The sequence below is a fragment of the Sminthopsis crassicaudata genome, chromosome 6 (assembly GCF_048593235.1).
Source record: "Sminthopsis crassicaudata isolate SCR6 chromosome 6, ASM4859323v1, whole genome shotgun sequence".
NCBI classification, from domain to species: domain Eukaryota; kingdom Metazoa; phylum Chordata; class Mammalia; order Dasyuromorphia; family Dasyuridae; genus Sminthopsis; species Sminthopsis crassicaudata.
Window position 1 is genome coordinate 196,004,982 of NC_133622.1, and position 20,352 is coordinate 196,025,333.

The following is a 20,352-nucleotide window of genomic DNA, read 5'->3' on the forward strand; positions in this document are numbered from 1 at the left end:
ATATCACTTATAAAGAGGATTTGAAATAGCTGCTTCAATAAGTACGATAGTAAGGGGAGTGTAAAAGGATTGCAGTGCAGCAGTGAAATCCCAAATGTAAATTAGATTATATGAATTTATAGGAGACATAGTTGGCAGGGTTGTATGACTTAATTTTTTTCAATTACCAAGAATTATTTTCTCTCCCTTCTGCTTCCTCCTCCAAAAAATAAGCACCTCTACCCTTTGTAAGAAACATGCATAGTGAAGCAAAACAAAACCCAACATTGGTCATGGAAAAATATGGGTACTTTTGCTCATTTTGAATCTTGAATCCATAACTTCTCAATTCATGATTTTTTCTGCATAATTCAGCATCCTAGATGTTGATAATAATCCCAGGTTGGATTTGCTAAACAGGAGCAGAAAAATCAGAAGTAGAAAAAGGCTTTATGGGTGTGAGATACTGTGTTTTAATTGATTAATTGTGAAGAATGGAAATGATATCTGAACAATAGTGGTGAAGACCTCTGAGAAAGGATAGATGGAGGTATTGGAAGTTATGGTGAAGATAAAGAATATATTTAGGAGGAGTCACACAGAGAAGAGAAGATAGTTATGATCAAAGAGCATGGTTTTATAGTTCAAGATCATAAAGATGGTATCTGTTATATATGTGATGGTGAGATGTAAGATATGATTAGCTATCATAGCTCCAAGATAAACAACAAGTATACTTCCTAGCTTGATTATTCTCCTTTGGATGTGATTAAGAATGTCAATGTTGGTCCTAAAACATGATGTGCAAAATTAATACAATATTACAGATGAAATTAGATTTTGGTACTCCATTCAACAAGCATTATTATAGGTCAAACTCTGTGGTGGATACAGTAGACAAAAAGGTAAAAACAAGAACCAAAAAAACTCACAGTTCCTGCCTTCAAAGAGTTTACATTCTCCTAAGAAGGGAAAATGTCTTCATGCATTGCATGAGTAATTGTATGCCTTGTAAAACTTCCACAAGTTTTTAAAAAGATTAAAAAAATGAAATAACTTTGATCCTAAAGTCAGTAGGAAACCACAAAATTTCTTGAGTTTGGTAGTTCTATAGCCTTATACTCTAAGATCACTTTGGCAGCTATGTGGAGAATGAATTGGACTGAGAGGAGTCTTAAGACAGAAAGATCAATTAGGAGACTATTTCAGGTGAGTAAGAATAAGGTCTGACCTGTACTACTAAGGTGTTTGACGCATGAGTATGGGGAGAGAGTATTTGTAAGGCATGATATTTGAGTAGAAATGAGCCGATGTGACAATTGACTGGATATGTGGGATGAGAATGAGTATAGAGTTAAGGATGATAGCAAAGTTTTTAAATCTGAGTGACTAGAAAGATTATGGTATCCTCAGCAATTACAGGGAAGCTCAGAAGAGGGATGAGTTTGGGGAAAATATGTAATGAATTCTGTAATGCAGAATATAACTCATCTATGTCTACACACCCCTGTGACTCATTCTATGCCAGAAGAAGGAAGATAGTAGGGGTGGAGGTTTCCAGACACTTGCTCAGAGCACAGAAGCTGGAGAGCAGCAGCTGTAGCTAAGAAGTGATCTAGGGATACATAGTGTGGATATCCTGAGGTTAAAAAAAAGAATTGTCCTTCTTACTACTTACAACTGCTGTTGAGAGTGGCTGGGTTATAGGTGTGTAAACCTGGATCAAGGTTAGATTATAACTGAACTGAGGAGCCCACCCGGACAGAAGGAAAGAGCGTGGGAACTTGAAAGGCTACCAGATGGGAGGGGAGCTAGAGAAATTTGAATTTTATTGTACTTAGATTCTTATTTTTCCTACTTTATTTTCCTTGCTACTTGCAAAGATCCTATTGCCCAATTTGAATCAGTGAGGAGGTACAGTATTGGACTTGCAGACAGGATAATTTGGAGTTAAATCCTGCCTCAGACACTAACAACTATGTGAGCCTGGGCAAGTCACTTAATCTCTTTCTGCCTCAGTTTCCTCATCTGCAAAATGAAAGGATTGGACTTAGCTTATAGAGTCCCTTCTCTGTGATCCTATAAAGCTTTATCTTATTATTTCCACTTTTTTCCTGCTCTCTACCTTTCCCTTTCTTTTCCCCCTCTTCCTCTCCTTCCTTCTCCCTTTTTACATTCTTCTTTTTCTGAATTCTCTCACTGAAAGTAGAATTTGGAGGAATGGTAAACGTTGCAGAGAGCTGGATTTTAGTCAGTATAAGGGAAATTTATTTTTTAAACCATTAAAGCTGTTAAAAGTGCAAGATGCAGTTCTCAGCACTAGAAGTCTTCACAAAGAAACTTTGATGAATATATTGTAGAAAAGATGCATACTCAGGCGCAGGATGGACTTTGTGCCCCCTGAGTTGCTTTTATGGTTGTGATTTTTAAAATGCTTGTCTGACCTTCTGATGTCTCATGTACTCTTCACATGTTATCTCATTTTTTGTGTGTATGTCTTGTTTCTTCCACCAGACTGAGAAATCCCCAAAGGATAAAGGGTATGTAGTATACTTACACTGTACTCTCTTCAGTGCCTGGTAAGCAGATGGGCCCTTGCAGAAGGATTTGCCTACTTTGAACCCAATTCTGACTTGAAGCAAATTATTTTATACATGGAATTCATATGCCCAAATAATAAGAAAAATATATTTGGGGCCAATCTTATGGATACTGATACTGTTATAGTAGGAGAAGCAGGCTGGAAATTTAATCTATTTTTTTTTGAGGCAATTGGGGTCAAGTGACTTGCCCAGGGTTACATAGCTAGGAAATATTAAGTATCTGAGGCCAGATTTGAACTCAGGTCCTCCTGACTTCAGGGCTAGTGCTCTATCCACTATACCAACTAGTTGTTTCTAATGATCTATTTTTATCTATAATTGGGATTCCAGTCCATGCAGAGCAAAGATCTGCTTCCCTTTAAACTTCAGTTATGGTTCTAATAGTTTCATTTTATTTTCTATATTTTTCTAATTATAGGCAATCATTAAAATTTCTTTAAGTTCATATGAAGATCAGGTTTCAATGACAAAGACTTCACCTTTTTTTTAACAGAAGGATATAATTCCTTTTTGGATTTATTCATTCAGTAAATTTTTACTGAGTGCCTAACTATACCTAAAACCATGTTTAACACTAAGGGGAATATAAATGAGAGACAGAGTCTGTATACTAAAGGATCTTTTTTCTGACCCAAATGGGGAGATAAAAATACGACCATATAAAGGAATGGTGTGTACCCATTGATGAGACACTGTACATGAAGGTAACAGAATATCACTGTCTGTGAGAAATTATGTATATGATTGACATAGAAAAGCATGGAAGGATCTCTATGAAATGATGTGGAGTAAAGAGGCCAGAGCCAGGAACACAATATATACAATGACTACTACAATGTAAATGGAAATACTCCATAAAGCAATCAGAAAAGAATATTGCAGAATAATCAATAACAAGCAGAGCCTTCAGCAGGAGATAAGAAGAGATGTCTCTTTGTACTCTTATATAAAGGTCAGGAATATGGAAAATTGAATCTATGATAGATTTCAGGGGGGGCATTATATGTTTCTCTTTAATTGTTTTGTTTTCTCTTGAAAAAATATGCATTATATGGGATGTTATTCTGAGAGAGGGAAAAGAAAGGAATACAGGAAAAATATAGGCAATGTAAAAATAAAAGATGTCAATGAAAAGAACTAAGTAAAGAAAAAAAACCTCTAACATTTTCATCAGGACTCTAAATCTTCTAAAGCAAAGCTAAATTAAAAAAATAAATCTACTCATATATAATATCTTGACCTTTTCAAAATGTTTTCATATCTATGACTTCATTTCATCCCCATAATAGCTCTTGTGAGATCAGCTAGAGTAGCATTATTATCTTTTGTTTGCTCAAGAATAGATTGAGGGTCAGAATATGGCTATGAATTATTTAAGGTCACACTACTAGTAAACACTGAGACAACCTATCCCTGGAACTCCTAACTTCCAACTCACTATACCATGCTACCTTCCAGAGGGTAAGATACTCTCATGACTACATTCAAACAGAAGAGAAGATCATCTGGTCTTTAAAGGATTTTCTACTCATGCTCTTGCCAACTGGACATGCTGGATAGCTCTGAGGACAATTGCTCTTGCCCTAGTTCATATAAATAGTCACCTGCCTATAAATCTGCCAGAACTAAAGGAAAAATGGAATTTCATTATGGACATTTGTGTATGTTGTGTCTTTCCATTGATGGCCCCAATCAAGGGATTGTCATGACCAAAAGTGCAAACATTAAAAGAAGAAGAAAGGGGCAGGAGATAATCTCCTTTTTGGCTCCTTCACTACAAACATGGTTCAGTCAGGTCATTTTTCTTCCTGCTAGAAAAACAGATTGAGACTCCTTGCAGAGAGATTTCCTACAGTACAGTGCCTCCCTACTATTTCCATACCTGGACAGGGATCTCATAATTACATTTCCTAGGACCTACCATTGGTAAGTATCCAACATTCTGGAAAGCCAAGGGTGGAAAAGGAGAGTTAACCACAATAGACACATGTGTTTATCATGCATTATTTCTTTTGAATCTCATAACCCTAATGCTAGAAGTATTAGTGTTTCCCTTTAATAAATGAAGAAACAAATAATTTGACTATGATCTGTTATATCTGACTCTTTGTGACCTCATTTGGGGATTTCTTGTCAAAGACACTGGAGTGGTTTTCCATTTTCTTCTCCTGATCTTTTGACAGATGAGGAAAGTCAGACAAACAGGGTGAAGTGACTTGTCCAGAGTCACAGAATTATTTAGTATTTAAAGCTGGATTTGAACTCCTGAAAGTGAGACTTCTTGATTCCAGGCTCTGTACTATGGTACCAACTAGCTGCCTCCTATGACAGGTAATAAGTGTCAGAGAGTGGGTCCAGTCCTTTCTATGTTATATTGCTTATCATCAACCATCCCACAAGAATCAATTAAGTGTCTATTTCATAGCTCATCCAAGAAGTGGAATAGCATCCCAGATAGAGCACTGGATTGGGAATAAGGAAGACAAGTCTGAATCCTGCCTTAGCCACATAACTAGTTATGTGACCCTAGGGAAATTACTCTCTCAGCCTCAGTTTCCCCATCTGTAAAATGTGTACTACCATAACATCTCTCTTACAGAAATGTGAGCATAAAATAAAATAGTGAAGCTAAATCACTTTGCAAATCTTTAAAAGCTATGTAAGGGTAGGTAGCTAGGTGGTAGACTGCATAGGAGTACCAATCCTGAAGTCAGGAGGACCTGAGTTCAAATCCATCCTCATCCTCAGACACTTATTCCTTGCATGATCCTGGGTAAGTCACTTATCTCAATTGCCTCCAAAAAAGCTATCTAAATAAGAATTATTATTATATGCTCTGTATTATGCATTATATGTTATGTATTGTAGAGAACATATGGGAAGTCTTTAATATTGTTCCTGCAAATTTCAATCTGATTGGAGAGACATTCACAGCAAACCAGTTACAAAACAATAGATAGAACATAGTTAAGTGGCAATTAATAGAATAAAAATCTCAAGTGTTCCTGGGATTCAGAGAAGGGAGAGTTGAATGACAATTGCATCTTGTAAATGATGAATTTTCAGAATACATGGCATTTGATCTGATTCTTGAAATTCAATTTAGTTTCTAGTATCCTTAGAAGCAGTTTAGGAGCAGTAGATAGAATGTCGACCTCAGAGCCAGGAATACTTGGCTTTAAGCCTTGCTACTGACACATACAGACTGTGTGAGCCTTAATGCTTGAGGAAATGCTCTCACACTGCAAATTGCTGATGAGATGCTTACTTGCGTTAGTAGAAGTTTCCTTATTTAGGATTTGATATAGTGAGTAGAGTAGTGGACGTGGAGTCAGAAAGACTCATCTACTGGCTCATTTACTAGCTGTGTGATCCTGGACAAGTCACTTAATACTGTTTGCCTCAGTTTTCTCATCCAAATGAGCTGGAGGAGAAAATGGTGACCCACTCCATTATCTCTGCCAAGAAAACCTTAAATGGGGTCATGAAGTTAGACAAAACTGAATAAAATAACTGAAATAACAACAAATATGAATGAAATTTCTACCCCATTCCAATATCAATCAATTCCTGAAAAAGTGATGGCTAAGAGGAGAAGAAAGAGTTCAAAAGGTCTTGTTAAGCATGCAGCTGTGTTTGACTTCGTGACAAAGACTTTTGCTAGCTTGGGCTTTGGGCATTCTCTGTGCCTATAGATTTGGAGAGCTAGTCGCATAGTTCAATGCACAAGACTTTCCTAGAAAAGTGCATATAAAACACAAAGGTTTGCATGCACACACATGCAGACATCCAGATAACCAGCCTCCCCAAATCTGTACCATTGTGTCATGAAAGCATCTTATCAGTCCCTTGCTTTTCTCCTTAGAGAGGATTCTTTTCATTCAACTAGCAACAGTATAAAGACCTATTTAGGATTGTTAGTCCAATATTAGGCAATTGAAGCATCAAATTCTGTGCTTCTATGTCTTTTTACTCAGAGAATAAACAATCTTTTACTAGGAATGTAAATGATTTTCAAAGTGATCTAATAAATTATCTGCAAGGAGTTTACTATGAAAATTTTACTTTAGATGATAACTGTCTTTCTAAATGTAAAAAAAAAAAAAAAGATAGCCAGATGGGCCATTGCATTTCCATAAACTGCACAGGAAGAAGAATTTCAGTATAACCAAGTGTAAAAAGTTCAGAGAAGAAATAAACTTTTATTAGTTGTCGGAATATTTCAGTCATGATCCAAGAAAAGTACATGGGGATCATTAAACTGCACAAGAAACATTGACCAAGCACAATGATTGGGAGTTAGACATTTAATACAATCTAAGTGAATGACTGCTAGTGCAGAGATTATGAATTTGGTTCAATTCAACAAGTTTTGACTTTACACCTAGTGTATATGTAGCATACATAGATCCTGCTAGACCCTGATTAAACAAGTCTCTTCCCTCAAGCAGCTTACAATCAATTCCAATACTTCCAATACTCTATTCCTTAGTGCCAGGTTCAATCTGATTTAGAAGACAATTTCATCAGCCAGAGGCGACAGTTGTCAATTCCAGACTTTCTTCAATCTTCCCATCACTAAATTTATCCAATATGGCATCTAAGCCCCACAAAGAATGAGACATTTTTCATTTTACTCTCACAACTTTACAATGTCTACAAAAGTTAGTGTCCATTATCTTATTTGATCTTGACTCACCATCAGGTAAGGGCTAACATGGGCAAAATAGAAAACATTCACTTTTTATTTAAACAAAATCTTGGTGTTTCTGAACCTAAAAAATATCATGAAGCTCTGGTCCCTGAATCTGAAGAAAGAGATAATGTGGCTGAAGACATTTTAAAGAAGGAAGATGGACAGTAATTTTAAATAACTTTCTGTCTGGAAAGATGACATTTCAAGAAGATGCAGCTGAAGTCTTTAAAACCACAAAGGGTACATCCATTGTTATTCAGTCATTTGTCAATCATGCCCAATTTTTCATGACCCCATTTGGGGTTTTATTGGCAAAGATACTAAAGTGGTTTGCCATTTCCTTCTTCAATTTATTTCACAGAGAAGGAAACTGAGTAAGGTGACTTGTCTCAAATCACAAAACTAGGAAGGGACTCCAGGCCCAGTCCTCTATGCAGTGTACCACTAGTTGCCCCCATAAGGGGCACAGATAATAGTGATGCACTAGAACTGGTAGAAGGGAAGGAGAAGTGACCCTGAAATTTGAGCAATCAAGCTTAAAAATAATAATTTATTTATAGGTAGGAAATTAAAATTTGGGGCAGCTAGCTGGCATAGTTGAGTACCAGCCCTGAAGTCAGGAGGACTTGAGTTCAAATCTAATCTCAGACACTTAACACTTAGCTGTGTGACCTTGGGCAAGTCACTTAACCTCAATTGCCTGGTGGGGAGGAGAGAAGAGAGAGAAAAAGAGAGAGAGAGAGAAAGAGAGAGGAGAGAGGAGAAGAAAAGCGAAAAGGGAAAGGGAGAGAGAAGAGGAAAAGGGAAAAGGGAGGGAAAAAGGGAAAGAGGGAAAGGGAAAGGAAGAGGGGAAGAGGGAAAAGGAGAGAGAGAGGGAGAAAGGAAGGAAAGAAAAAATTAAAATTCCTGGAAGTGTAGAAGTGATAAAATACTATTGTGCTATAATAGAATAAAAATCCCAAGTGTTCCTGGGATTCAGAGAAGGGAGAGTTGAATACGTTTGCACTTTGTAAATGATGAATTTTCAGAATACATGACATTTGATCTGATTCTTGAAATTCAATTCAGTGTCTAGTATCCTTAGAAGCAGTTTAGGGGCAGTGGATAGAATGTTCACTTGGTAAGAGTGAAATGGCTGAAACCAGGAGAATAATTTATGCAACTATATAATAACCAAATTTTAAAGTCCACTTTGAAAAGATTTAGGACTCTAATCAACATAACAACTAAAAATAATTCCAGAAGACACATGCCCATATAGTCAATGTGGGGATTTGTTTTGCTTGACTGCACATGTTTGTGTCAGTTTTTTTCCCCTATTTTCTCAACAATGATCAGGGTGAGGGAAAGGAGATGGAAGGGAAGAAAATCATATTTTTGAAAATAAAATAAAGATTTCTCTGGGGCATCCTAGTCTCTCAGATAGACATCAGGGAGAAGAATTGTGCCATGACTCATCACTTGGTGGTTCAGGGACTGAGCCTTGAGATGGCAGGGCACTAGTACTTGGTGCTTTGGGCTATGTCTTTTGGGTGGGGAAGCAAATAGAATAGGTTCATAAGTTTAGCCACATCAAAAGAGAACAAGGCTATGGATTGTCAGGGCTCACAAGCTTATTCATTGATTGAACAAGCTTCCTTAAGGGAAGACAGAAGGATCTAACCACCAACAAATATTACCTTGACTGCCACCTCCCTTGAGAACTCAATAAAGATAGTTCAGGACCATGAATCCTGGAGCCTCGGAAATAGCAGTCCCTTCCAACTATCACTTATACTTCAATCCAAACCCTGAAGCCATCGTTGAAGGGAGAAATCACTGTGCAGAAGAGATTCTACAACTTCAACATCACCACCACCAACTGCTCTGAACCAGCAGATAAATCAGATCATAGGAATACCAGCATCTCCACTCTTTTTATTCCTACATTACCAGTCTTGCTTTTGCCATAGACCATACAAGCAACACCTTTGAGATTAAAGTGGGGCTGCTACTTCCAGGGATAATTACACAAGACTTAGAAAAGATAGTTCTTTCCACCAAATTCCTTGGCACTGTCAAATAGTTTGACATCAGAAAGTGATATTATTTTATCAGTGAGTATTAGAGTAGATGATGCACAGAAAGTGATATTATTTTATCAGTGAGTATTAGAGTAGATGATGCACTGTCATCTGTTTTGCTACCACACCCTAAGGATCATGGAACCTTTCCACCTGCCTTGCAGCTGAAACCTTCCATATGTGTTGTCAACCCATCAGAATGTGAATTTTTAAGAGCAGGAATTGTCTTAAACTTCTCTCTTTGTAGCTTTAGCACAGTGCTTTGTACATAGTGCTTAATAAATGCTTCTGTATTCATTCATTTGTTCATTTTTAAATTATCTTTAAATTTTATAGATTATATATAAATATATGTATATATATACATATATATATGTAAATGATAGATTAATTTATCTTTGGGATACTCATGCACACATACCTCATAGGTCACCCCACTGTCGGTGCCAGCATCCCAAGGAATTAAATCTTGGACCACCTTCTGAACCCAGCCACATTCCTTGGTGCAGAGATCCTCTGCAGACAAACCAACATTCCAGTCTGGGCTGGGACCAAGCATGGTCAGGAAGGACATTAGGTGTCGAGTCCTATCCACAGAGAATTCAGCCGAGGGTGCTGCTCTCCTGGGAACAAACAAAATAACAGAAGTAGGTAATTTGCTCCTATTAGACTCTTTTACTGAGGAGGCAAGTGCAGATTTTGGGCCTCTCTGTGCTGTTTACTAATGATTTATGCTTTTTCATGAATCACTGAAAAAATGAGATAAATAGCAATATCTATGGCTGTTTGATATTACAGGATGTACCCATACTTCTCTAGTGCTCCCAAGACCTTCATGAGGACCTTATCCAATCTGGACGGCATTATATAAGTTTTTATGAAGCAATCTGTTCTAGATCAAAAACAACGGAGTTCAGATGGGAAAATTATATAATTGCTCCAGAATTGATTTTTTTCTCCCTCATCCTATCAGGCTATCTTGTACTAACTAGACTGTTTCTTTTCTTAAATCTCAGTTTCTTTTCCCCAAGCCCATTTTCCACAGGAATTTTGAGTTCATCATGTCCAAAACCAAACTCATCATCTTTTCCCCATAACTACTTCTTTCCCTTACTTCTCTATTTCTGTAACTAGTCTCATCCAGATATGAAGATTTGAGTTATCTTTGATTCATCCCTTTCTTTAAATCCTCCACATGTCCTATGAAATCTACCTATGCAAGGACTCCCTCATTAAAGCTCCTTCATTTTATTCCCACTGTCATCATTTTAACTCAGACACTTGTCGCATTTTGCCTTGTTTATTTGCCTTACCCTTTGAATAAGTATCCCTGACTCTAGTTTCTCCTCCCTCCAATCCATTCTTCACCATGATGATGGTTTAATCTCCCAAATGCACAGGTCTAACCTTGTTCACTTTTGACAGCCTCCTGAATAATATTTCCTTTACTAATATTTGTAAGCTCCTCCACTTTTGGGCTACACAGACCACCCCACATTTTACTTATCTAGTTACCATTTATATTCTCCATGCCGGCAATCCTGAACAACATAATATTCCCAATATTCTCATTTTCCTGTTTCACTTTGTCTTTCCATAATTCTGCTTATTCAAATCTGTTCCCTTCTTAATGACGCCACTTCCTCTACTAGTCCCTGAACCATTGTCAGAAGTAATTTGTAATTTATCATAATTATAATAACAAAAGCATTTAGATGATGATAATAATAATAGCAGCATCACAATTATATGGTGGGGTGGTTTTTTTATGTTGTTGGATTCTTCTTATTGGATCCTCACAATTCTGTAAGGAAGGTGCTATTTACTGGTATCATTTTAATTCTAATTGAGATTCAGAAAAGCTAAGCCACTGGTCCATTGTCAAGCCCTTAGTTCATATGAGAGAAAATATTTGAACCCAGTCTTCTGACTCCATGTTCAGTACTCTGGCGCAGTGGCTTTTAAATAGATTAAGTTAAATATGAGAAAATGAGATTTACTATAGATGGGTCATTAATTAAAGTGCAGAAGATGTGTTTCAAAAATAGGTTGTACTTAATACAGATATAACTAGTAAAAATAAAAGAATTATCCCTATATATTATCCCTTATACAAGTTATTATCCCTTATACAAGATCATCTAATAAAATCACCAAATTATAGTTATAGATCTTAACTAGAAAAGTAATAGACATTTGGCATGAAATGGTTGCCTTCTTTATTCATTCTGATAGGATCATAGATTTAAAGAGATGGAGGTCATCCAACACACAAAGTCAAGGTCATCATCAGTGTCATAGTTTAACTCCCTTGTCAAAGCTAACGATTACACTTGCTTTGCACGGTCCCTTCCAATTCTGAGATTCTATCATTCTGATTCGCCATTTGACACATGAATGCCTCAGTCTGGACAACCAAATTTCCCTCATAAATAGAATGAGGGATTCTAACATTCATGAATCTCTCCAAATTGCAGAGGGAGAAAGAACACAGCCTTTCACTTACTACCAATTAGAAGACTTTATGCATCAGTCCTGCTTAGAGGTCTGGGGGGATGAATTCATTGCTATCACAAATTGCCTAGGCATTCATTGCCCCCATCTAGCTGTCTCAAACATGATAAAGAGGGTAAGGGGCTGAGTTAGACACACTGGACTGTTGCTATAGAGACCGGCAATTCAATCTTGGTTCTTCCTTTGAATCCTCACGCTGAGGAAATGCTTCCTGAATAATACCTCTCTGTACGTTCTTGTGTAAGGTTACTTCATTCATATCTGAAGTGACAAGATCCTGGTGGCTGTAAAACATCAGACAATAATGTTCGCTGCTTTGGGAGTTTACATTCTTTCTGGCACAATTGGAACTGGAAGGAAAATGGTAGATTCAGCCCACGAGAACATGTCGTTGCAGGGAATGTATGCAGCCACCATTAGAAATCAGAGCTTTAAGGATCTGAGTGGAGCCATAGTGCATAGAGTCAGGAAAACATCTTCCTGAGTTCAAATCTGACCTCAGACACTTCCAAACTGTGTGATTCTGGGAAAGTACCATATGCCTCAATTTCCTCATCTGTCAAATGAGCTAGAGAAGGAAATGAAAATTGCTCCAGTATTTTTGCCAAGAAAACCCTAAATGAGATCAAAAAGAGTCAGATGTAATTGAAAATGAACATGAGGTAGATATAAGGCATCAAACAAATGTTGAACTTCCTTGACATACTTTATATTTTACCTCTGATACAAAACAGATCTCCCAACCTGTATCTTCTCTCTTGCAACTAGTTTTCTATTGTATCTCTGTATTTTGGGTTTTGGTTCTTTAAAGAAAATGCTGGTACCCAATCTGGTCTGGATTGCAGTATCCTATTTGCATGGATCCTGTTGTGATTCCCTGCCTCTCACTTTAGGAGATTACCCTCTCCCAACTGGGTTGTTTGCTTATTCACAAATGAAGACTTTTTTTCCCTGTGCAAATAGAACATTATTTTCCAATTTCCTAAGAAGATAATTGGATCATAGATTTAGATCTGGAAGAGACCTGAGAGCCTAACAAGATGAAGTTTTTATTAAGCCCTTACTATATACTGTGCTATACACTGTGCTAAATTCTAAGTGTATAAATATAAGTAAAACTAAAAACTAAAAAATAATCCCTGCCCTCCAATATTTTACATTCTGAGAGAGAAAGGTAACATACAAAAGGAGGCTGGATCGGTGTTGGGAGAGAAGGTAGAGCAATTAGGAGAGGAGTAAGCATAGCTGCATGGATCTTTTCTCAAAGAGAAGCTCTTGGAAAGAAATCACATAGAATAATCCCCCTCATTTGTCAAATGAGGAAGATGGGAACCAGAGAAGTTAAGTGACTTGTATAGATCACACAGAGTAAGCAGCAGAGCTGAGATCTGAATTCACTCTTTTCCCCGCTGACAAACTGTTACCAGCAGTGGCCAAATCATTTGCAAATTACAATAATTCCAACAAAGACATACAGAAACATCATATCTCTAGTAACAGATGACCCACACTTTGAGGAACTGACTGCCTTTAAGGTATATTTGAAAATTTGAGGCAATTAGAATTCTGATTTGGGAAGTACATGGGGATGCAGCTCTGGGCACAGTGAGCTCTCCATGGTTTTTTCTTCAGGAGGGGAGAGAAAAGGATTTCAGAGGGGTCCTGAGCCAATTAAAATGGTATTAAAACTCCAGTTACAGGGATTTCTCATGTGTGGAACTAAGGAGGCCTAAGAAGGCAGGTTAGGAAGGCTAGGAAGCGTCAAGTTACAGAACTTTAGAAATGTAAAGGACCCTGGAGGCCATCAAAGTTCAATCTATGTTTGAATGAGAATTCTATTTATAAAGAGTCATTCATCTTGGAATTCCTAACTTCCTTTAAAGTTTAGGCCAAAACTCTGAGGTACTATTTCACATCTCTCAGATTGTCTAAGATGACAGGATAGTAAATAGTAAAAACAGGACAAGGGTAAATGCTGAAGAAGATGTGGGAAAACTGAGACACGAATACATTGTTGGTGAAGTTGTGAAATGATCCAATTATAATAGGAGGCGATTTAGAACTCTGCCCAAAGGGCTATAAAATGGCATATTCTTTGGTCCAGCAATAACTCTACTAGACCTGTACTCCAAAGAGCTAATAAAAAGGGGAAATGTTTGTATCGACCCTTTTTGTACTAGCAAGGAACTAGTAAATCAATGGATGCCCGTCAGGGAATGGCTGAATAAATTATGGTATATGAAGGTAATACAATATCATTTTATTTATCATTCTGTAAGAAATGTTGAGCAGGCTGATTTCAGAAAAACCTGGAAAGACTTACATGAACTGATGCTGAGTGAAGTGAGCAAAGTGAAGAGAACATCATACATAGTAATCGTGAGATTACATAATGACCAACTGTGATGGACTTGGCTCTTTTCAACAATGAAGTGATTCAAAGCAATTCCAATAGATTTGTGATGGAAAATTCCATATGCATCAAAACAAAGAACTATGGAGACTGAACATGGATCAAAGCATGATGTTTTCACTTTTTGTTGTTAGTTTGGTCTTTTTTTTCTCTTTCTCATTTTCCCCCTTTTGATCTGATTTTTCTTGTGCAACATGATAAGTATGAAATATGTTTGGAAGAACTGCACATATTTAATCATATTGAATTGTTTGTTGTCTTGGGGAGTGGGAGGAAGAGGGAGAAAAAATGGGAGCACAAGGTTTTGCATAGGTGAAAAGTTGAAAACTATCTTTCTATGTATTTGGAAAAAATAAAATACTATTAAAATGAAAAAGGAAGCCAGGGAATTAAAGACCATTTGATCAAATGAAATTTTATTTATCTATTTACTTATCCATCTATCTACTATCTATCTAGGTAGATTAAGAATTGAGTATTTCTGCCTTCGATGATTCATTATCATTGTATTTTCTGCTATCTATAGCTGTGGTCTTACCCATCCCTCCTTACTTCCAACATGCCTCAAAATATCTTTTTAATCATTAATGTTCTTCATCAGAATCAACTCATTATTTGCATAAGTACTTTTGACATTATTTTACAGAATTGCATTACTCTTATGTATCGATCATCCATTATTTGCCCTTACTTTTATGTACTATATGAATCTTAACAAACAACATGGTTGGTGAATAAGTTCCCCGAGTTTCTACATCTTCTCATTATTCAGTTTTTCCTTTTCTTGTTTCTGAGCATTTCATCCCTCAGTTCTTAATCCCCTCCATCCTATTTCTAAACTCTTTGAAGTTTGCTCTTCACATATTTGATTTGTATATCAGATTATGACTGATTTTCTTCTCGTCCTTTGGGGAAAAAAAGTTTTCATTAGAACAAGCAAAGACTATATATATACATACATACATATACATATATATATATATCTCAGCTGTTCTGCTTATGAGAGACAGAGGAAGAGAAAGACAGGGAGAGTATTTGTCTGGAAAGTTGAAACTCTCTGCCAATACTCTATCTTGCTCTCATGCCAAGTTTGGGACATTTCTCAAAAGTATTGTCTTTTCTGTGCTCTGGCTAGGCAGTCTACAGAATATTGCCATGACAATATTATATCTGCTTCTCCCTTCACAGAGTCTCATCAGATTCATTCTGACATTTTTCTTCATTATGTCCTTTACTTCTTGGATTTCATCACAAATATATCTTATCATACAACATCCATTTTATAGATTTTCTTCTTTATAAAATGTGCTCTGCCTGAGACCATTTCACTTACAAATCCTAACCAAGTGTTAGTGATATGAGTTTGAAATTGCTTTTTTGCATTAGTATTTCCATTTCCCCTATTATTATGCATAATTTTTGCATTTTTACATAACAATCTGAGGCTATGGGTTTTATTTCACACCTTTTGGGATATTGTCTTCTGTGAATAATGACCTATCTCTCCTGCCTTCTTTTTATGTTATATTGGTTCCTGCTATTGGATATTTGGCTTGGAAGATATAGAGGAGCAGTTCTCCCTCAACTCCTTTACTTTCATTTTTATGGTTTTCCTCTATCAGATTTTAAAGACCCCAGACAAATATATATTTTACGAGTCCTCATTATCAACACTCTCGTCCTGGCCAAGAGCCCATTATTCCTATATTTTAAATCATTATCCATTAATTTAACACACATTCTTAGTTACCATATTCCCAACCAGCTGTTCACTTTCAGTTCTGGTTTTCTCTTCTGAAATATATGCCTTCAATTAGCAGCAGTGATGAAAAATACCACCTGTACCCCAAAAGTCAAATGTGTAATTTCTAGGACTTCATAATCTCTAGCACTGTTTTTAGAGTCTTTCTAATGGTGCCATTTGACCCAAAATAAATCACTCAGAGAAGATATTGGCCATTGGATTTGAATACTTTTTTCTGATCAGATACGTCCACATTTTCAGAATTATCCCAAGTAGACATAATTAATGACTTGTTTGTATTTTCTTGTGTGTATTGAGTCAAACTTTCAGCTATATTGAAGAGGGCCTTCTCTCAATAGGCTTCCTCAATAGATAAGCCAGTGCCACTTGAAGCACTAACCCTACTGCCTAGACATGGAATTATATCCCATCAGTGGGTTCATAGCCACTTACGACCTGGCCTAAGGGGCACTTTGGGGCAAATGGAGACTGCCCATTCTAAGAATGCATATTTCTTAAATAATACCCCAAGGCAGCCTAAATCCTTTGCTAATATTATAATCTGCAAAATAGTTCTGAATTAGAAATGGTAAGTGGCAATTTAAACTGACCTTACTTCAGAGCAGAAGGTACCAAGATACCAAGTTCCTGTAGGTCTAGGTGGGACATAAGAGGTACCCAGCCTACTCATAGCCTTCTCTATATTTTCCCCTTGTCATACATTTGTTCAATTCTGCCCTACTTAAAAGACAGAAACAACAAATTGTCACTAGACCCTTCTACACACTATATCATTCCATATAATCTCTTCATTGCTAAATCAAATGGCCTTTTTTCAATCCTTATCCCTTTTTGACCTCTTTGCAGCAGCATTTCATACTATTGACGATCACACACTGGAAACATCTTCCTGTGTGTGTGTGTGTGTGTGTGTTTAATATTGCTGTGTCCTTCTTCTCCTAATTTTCTGATCATTCCTTTTCAATTTCCTTTTCTGGATTTTCATCCATATCATATCTATGAGCTGTGTGTATATTTCAAGGCCCTGTCTTGGGGTCCAACTTTTCTTTCTATGCTCTCTCTCAGTTGATAATCTCATTATTTCCATTGTTTTCAGTTATCCTCTCTCTGCAAATGTCTTCCAGATCAATACATCCAGCTCTAGTCTCTCTCTTGAGCTCCATCTCCATATTACCGACTGTCTATTGAACATTTTCAAGTGATATTCTCATGAGCAATTCAAATTTAATAAATCTAAATCATAACTCATGATATTCCCCACTCTGAACCAATGCCCTTCCAAACTTTCCCTATAACTATTGAGGGTACCACCATCCTTCCATCAGATGGGTTCATAACTTCGGCATCCTCCTCAATATCTCATCCTCACCCCACATATTCAATCTGCTGACAAATCTTGTCATTTCTGTCATTTACACAGTCATCATTTCATCTGGCCTCATAAACTTCATGTGGCCTATTGCAAAATCCTAATTGGTTTCCATGATTTTTTCCATAATCCTATCCATCTTCCTTCCAGATGTCAAAGTGACTTCCCTAAAATTCAGGTTGGACCTGTTATTTTCTTCCTCAATAAATTACAATAACCCTGTTACTTCTAGAATCAAATATACATTTTTCTATGTGATATTTAGAGTTCCTCATGGCTCCTTCCTATTTTCCCAGTTATTTTACACATTAGTCCATGCAGTTTTGCTACATATTTATTTTTTCCTCACACATGCTCTCTTTGTCTTTGCACTAGCTATTCAACTTACCTGGAATATTTCTCCCTTCCCCTTGGTCTCACCGAATTACTAGTTCCTTTTAAGACTAAATTAATGCTACTTTCTGAAGGAGGCTTTTCCCACAAGTTATTAGTGCCTTCTTTCCTAAAGGTCCTTGGTTTCTATTCTGTGGCCATTTTATTACTCATTTTTTATGTGTATTTATTCTCCCTCATTAGGATGCAATCTGCTTGAGAGCAGGGACTATTTTTGCTTTGTATTTGTACTGCTGGGACTTAGCCAATATCTGGGAGAGAGTAAATATTTAGTAAGTACTTGCTGATTGGTTGATTATGTATATTTTGAAAAAGGCATTCTCTTCAGAATTATATTCCAGTAATGGGTCCTATTTCAGCAATCCACATGGAAACAAAGTTACCTCTTTGCATTATGATCTGTAGTTCACTTTGACTGTACATGTAACTTTGTAAATTTATGTACAGACATCCAAGACAATGTATTTTATTACTTCCCCTCATTGGATTTTATATACTGAGTTATTTAAATCTGTTTTTTCCCCTACATTGTATCTCTGTTGATATACAAGAAAAGGAATATTTTCTCTCTTATTTATCTTTTTCACCTTTTTTAAAACAAGCTTTGCAAGATATCAAATAAATTTTGACCAGATCTTGTTCAGTGTATTATCTCCCTTTCCAAATGCCCATCCTTCTGATATTTTAAGGCTTGAGCCCAAAATCTAAAACCTAATCTAAGGTACCATAGTTTTAACTTGTTTTCACATCCACTTATCTTTTCTGAAGTCATTCTTAACTGTGTCCCCTAAGGTCTTTAGTTGCTTGCTCATAATTTTCTAATCCTAAGCAATGCTTTTCAGATCCCTTTTTGCACTATCATTCCTATTCATGTGAATCACATCATTATTATTATGAAACACTGATATGCTCTTCAGGGTTTATGATGAACAGCTTTCAACAAATATCTTTGGGCAAAAAAAGTATCTTCACTAATAGTGACTGAATGGGGCCAATTCCATACCTAGGTAGATATTTTGGGCAAAAGAAATCTGGGACAATCACTTCTTGGACAAAATTACTGACCTGATTTTTGTGGGGTTTTTTTCCCCAGCAGATATTTAAGATAGAAATTGTGATAGTTTGATACAGGAGTTGAATTTATAGGAAATAAAAGGATACATCAATGAAATAATATGAAAAGACAGGGGATATGATTGAATTTTTAAAACTCCAATATTAATTTTAAGCAACTTATTATTAAATATAGAGCACAACCTTCCTTTTTTCATTTGTTCATAACTTATTAAACATCTTACTCGTTATGATTTCCTGTATAGCTTCTCCCATTCAAAAGCTGTTGACTTGGGCCTAAGGTTCTACTTGGAAAGAAAGCTTGTATGTGTCCTGTAAATGGCAATTTACAGGAATGAGGCTATATTTCATTGAGGCCTTATTTATTAGCTTAGCCATATGACTGAAGGTAAGACTGGCTTCTAAATAATTGATTTCTTCCTTAAATGGCAAATCCAAACTGTGAATACAGTGAAATAGCCAGAGAAATACAAGGAAGACTTTCCCTTCTTACTGAAATGGCTTCATTTTCCATTAAAGCTTGGCAGTAAGCTGTTAATTACTAATTAAAGCAGGTCACCAATCATATCTTGAGGCAAGACAGACATAATAAAGTTAGATTTGGTCAGGAGAGCCTTTCAACTGAGTCTACAGAAGAACAAACAGGCTTGGCCAATGAGGAGTTTCCAGTTAACCAGGACTAGCAATAAAATTTAGAATAAAAATGACAAAGGCCATGAATGATGCTTTACAAGAATTGGAAGGCAAGGGGAATTTTGTGATGACATGCTGAGAGAGTCCATTTCTTTTTTGTCAGTTTCAAGGAATGCTTTGTATGTGCAAAGTGTGAATCTCTGTCCAGAGGAGGTGAAAGAGTAGAAGGTGTTCATCTCTTTACTGTAGGTTATCAGACAGAATGAAATACATCTTGAAAGAATGGAAGAAGAGCTTCAAGGAACAAAAAATATTGAGACAGAAAAGCAGAATGGAATCCCAACATATGTCAAGAGATGAATGGGAAACAGATTCTATGACAAAAGGGAGAGAGAAACCTCAAAATAATGAAATTCTAAAAACACAGGTGACTGTCATGAAGAAGGAAAAGGAATATTTCAAGAAAAAAATTGGAATCCAAAAGAAGTTTTTGAGCAATTGAGGTTTTAAAAAGACATCTACAACATATATAATTAAAGTGAGAAAATGAAGAATGAATGCCAAGGGCAAATATAATCCTTTAAAAAAAAGTATAAGTACTATATAGAAATACAATTTATCAAAATATCTTTAAATTCATAAGTCCCCAGAAATTTCTCCATTCTGTCAGGTTAAGAATCTTTGTTTAACAGGAATGAAGCTTTGTTTAAAAAAAATAGACATATGGCTTACAATCCAAATCCCCCTAAGGATAGACATGATTTTCATTAAAATAATTCATATCAAGGTTAAAAAAAGTATAAATACTATTAAAAACAGTATGGGCGAATGTTGATGATTTCTGCCAAGG

The 20,352-nt window shown here is 36.4% G+C and overlaps 1 protein-coding gene across 1 annotated transcript in view; it reads right to left on the bottom strand.

The window, feature by feature from the left end:
* SPON1 (spondin 1) overlaps window positions 1-20,352 on the bottom strand; it is a 362,466-nt gene that overhangs the window by 21,865 nt on the left and 320,249 nt on the right. The window contains 1 exon segment of the mRNA XM_074275432.1: window positions 9,763-9,964. Within this exon segment, the coding sequence (XP_074131533.1) occupies window positions 9,763-9,964 (202 nt within the window).